General features: G+C 39.0%; 1 protein-coding gene across 1 annotated transcript in view; it reads left to right on the forward strand.

The window, feature by feature from the left end:
* dennd2d (DENN/MADD domain containing 2D) overlaps window positions 1-2,433 on the forward strand; it is a 64,111-nt gene extending 61,678 nt beyond the window's left edge. The window contains exon 17 of the mRNA XM_015394605.1: window positions 1,908-2,433. Within this exon, the coding sequence (XP_015250091.1) occupies window positions 1,908-1,969 (62 nt within the window). The 3' untranslated portion in view covers window positions 1,970-2,433. The remainder of the gene's footprint in view (window positions 1-1,907) is intronic.
* The last annotated feature ends 311 nt before the right edge of the window (window positions 2,434-2,744 follow it).

The raw sequence follows: 2,744 nt of genomic DNA on the forward strand, positions 1-2,744 counted from the left end.
TTCTTGTGAATTGAGAAACGGCCCAAGACTAAAAGCACTTTCCACACTTTCTGTTAGTAAGTCATAGATTCTGGCTTTTACTGACCTATTGCTACTCTTTCTTTCTCAGCCTCTAAGTTTAAAAGTTGTTGCTTTGATTGGGGAATATTTAAAAAACATTCACTTCTCTTTCATCGTGCTCCATAGTTATGAGGGCTTTGTGCAGTTCTGCTGTGTTTGGTTTTTCTCAAACTTGCTGCAGTAGTTATGTCCAAACATGTCCACTTGGATCTTATGTTGCTCAACCAGTCTCAGGTTCAGTGAAATGAATCTTTGCTAACCTGCTGCCATATTTACTGCAGACAGAAGACCTTTAAATTGCTTCTCATTTCCCGCTCATGATCTTAAGCATTTAGCATGCTAGCTGATAGCTTTGGAGCCTGAGATGGAGCTGCTAGGTTTTTACAAATGTCTCTGAAAACTGCAGGTTTTATGTGATTCCAACATGAGGATGTTTATTGTGCAAAGTTACAAGAGCTCAGCAGGCATCTCTTTGTCATCTGTTACCAGGGTTATAACTGACATGAGTCATTATTAAACTCAGCCTCTGCTCCTGTGGAGAATATTGTTAGTCTGAGCAGGAAAATTAGGTGTTTGACTAATTTCACCAGGTTTACTGTGTGCTTTTTATTTATTTTTTTAATCATTAATGATTTGGTTTGTATCACACCATATTTTCTATTTCAGTGCTTGGTGCTACTAGACAGAACTTACAGAAACATATTTTCTCTGGCTTCAGAAACTCATTGGTTCTCTTAAAAGATCAAAAGCGTTAATGCTGCTCTTTGTTCTTCTTTCCTGCACACACTCAGCCCTCTGGGGAGCTGTGACCTGCACAGCTCTGCACAGACGTGGAGCTGCAGCAGCCTGTGCAGTCTCTGTTATTGTGAACATGCTTTTATAAAGCAGGCAGCAGTATTTAGAAACTCAGCTTGCTTACAGTGCATCGGCTGTTGGTGTGGTTTCATTAGAGGAACCTTTTAAAGTCAGCGAGGTGTTCTGGGGTGGTTTCTCTCGCCCGTCCATCTCCACTACAGAAATCAGGACCTTTCACTGTGTGATAAAAGACTCACTTCAGCCATGAACTGCTACTCCTTCTGTTGACCGAGATGGTCTCACTGATGCTTCAGCCAGGGGCGGATTTAGGAAATTTGGGGCCCTAGGCAAAGACAGGATGGGAGGCCTCTGAATTAAGAAGACAACTCATAAAACAGACCCATTATACAGATACAGAAAATATTAATAGAATAGACGTACATTATTAGTTCTACATTTTGTCCCTCTCCTTTTGTCCCTTTCCCTGCTGATTTCCTCTCTATGTTTTGTACTCAGCTGACTTTTCATGCTTTTTCAAAATCTACTTGCTCTGGAGAGCAGAGTTTGGTGCTTTTATCAGAATCAGAAATACTTTAATAATCCCAGAGGGAAATTACTTGTTGTAATATGTTGTAGCCAAAGTCTCTGCCAGCAGAAAAAGATTTGGCTTTAGGCACTTTTTAAAATTAAAATGCTAGAGGGGTCTGAAAATTTGCTAAATATAGCTACAAAAGTGCTAAGTTTGCAACACTGCTCTTCACACTGCTTGTTTTCAAATGGTTTGCTGCTGTCTGTTTGGACCTTTCTAAACATGTGCAGCAAATGGACTGATCCAATATGGTGGACACTGAATATTAGAAGTGTTCTGATGACATTTTAGCGACATCATTTATTATCAAAAACAGCTAATGTGCACAATTCAGTATTAACCATACATGTAGACAGAGTTTTATGGCAACTGCCTAGTATTGCCTATTGGTCAACCCCCTCCTGGCTTTAGCAGCCCTTTTTGCTCTCTTCACACCAACCAAATCTGTTCTTTTGTTTTGCAGGAATATTTCACAGAAAGATCGCCGAATATCAGAAGAAAAGCGAGAAATCGAAGAAACACTAGCTGACACTTTGGGACTCTGGGTGTAAATATATCTATAAATAGTAGGAGCGTAGATAGGAAAAGATGTGAATATTGCACTGTGTTTTTTTAATTATTTTTAAGTTTGGTTTAATATAATTATTTGTCAAAGTGTGAATTACTGTATGACCGTGGTGCTGCTACTCACAGTGTCAAACACTGGCGTATGGGAAACTTCTGACAGTGAGGTGAATTTTAGACTGTGGCCTCCTTTTGGACGCTAATGAACAGGAAAATCATTTCTTATATAGATTTAATTCAGTCCATGGACCTTCTGATGTGATTTTAATGCTTGAGGAGTTTAGTTTTAGGATGCATCCAATGTTTACTTTCACTGTTGTTACTGTATAGAGTCTCAAATTTTATGTAAAAACTGAATTCTTCAGTGTGTATAAATGAAAATGTTTCTAAAATTCCTTCCAATTAAAAAAATCAGATGAAATAAAACATGGATGGGCTGTTTTTGGTCACTTTTATTCTACAAACATCTCCACATGAACCACACGAGGGACCCTGGGGTGGATGTGCTTTGCCGGGTTTAATTTGAGTGGAAATAGGTTGATTTCCCAGCAGCCAGTGTTTGTAGAAAAAATCATACAGCAACATTCTTCATCTGCAACTTTTACAAACCAAAAATAGCTTTTCAAGGTGTATTACAGTAAAAGTTGTTAAAATGTACACACTCACGGTGCGGTAAGCCTAGCGCCATTCTCCCCGCTTTACAAGCTAAATCAATGGGAACTACTAGACACATCTG

The sequence above is a fragment of the Cyprinodon variegatus genome, unplaced genomic scaffold (genome assembly GCF_000732505.1).
Source record: "Cyprinodon variegatus isolate N-32 unplaced genomic scaffold, C_variegatus-1.0 Scaffold698, whole genome shotgun sequence".
In the NCBI taxonomy this organism is placed as follows: domain Eukaryota; kingdom Metazoa; phylum Chordata; class Actinopteri; order Cyprinodontiformes; family Cyprinodontidae; genus Cyprinodon; species Cyprinodon variegatus.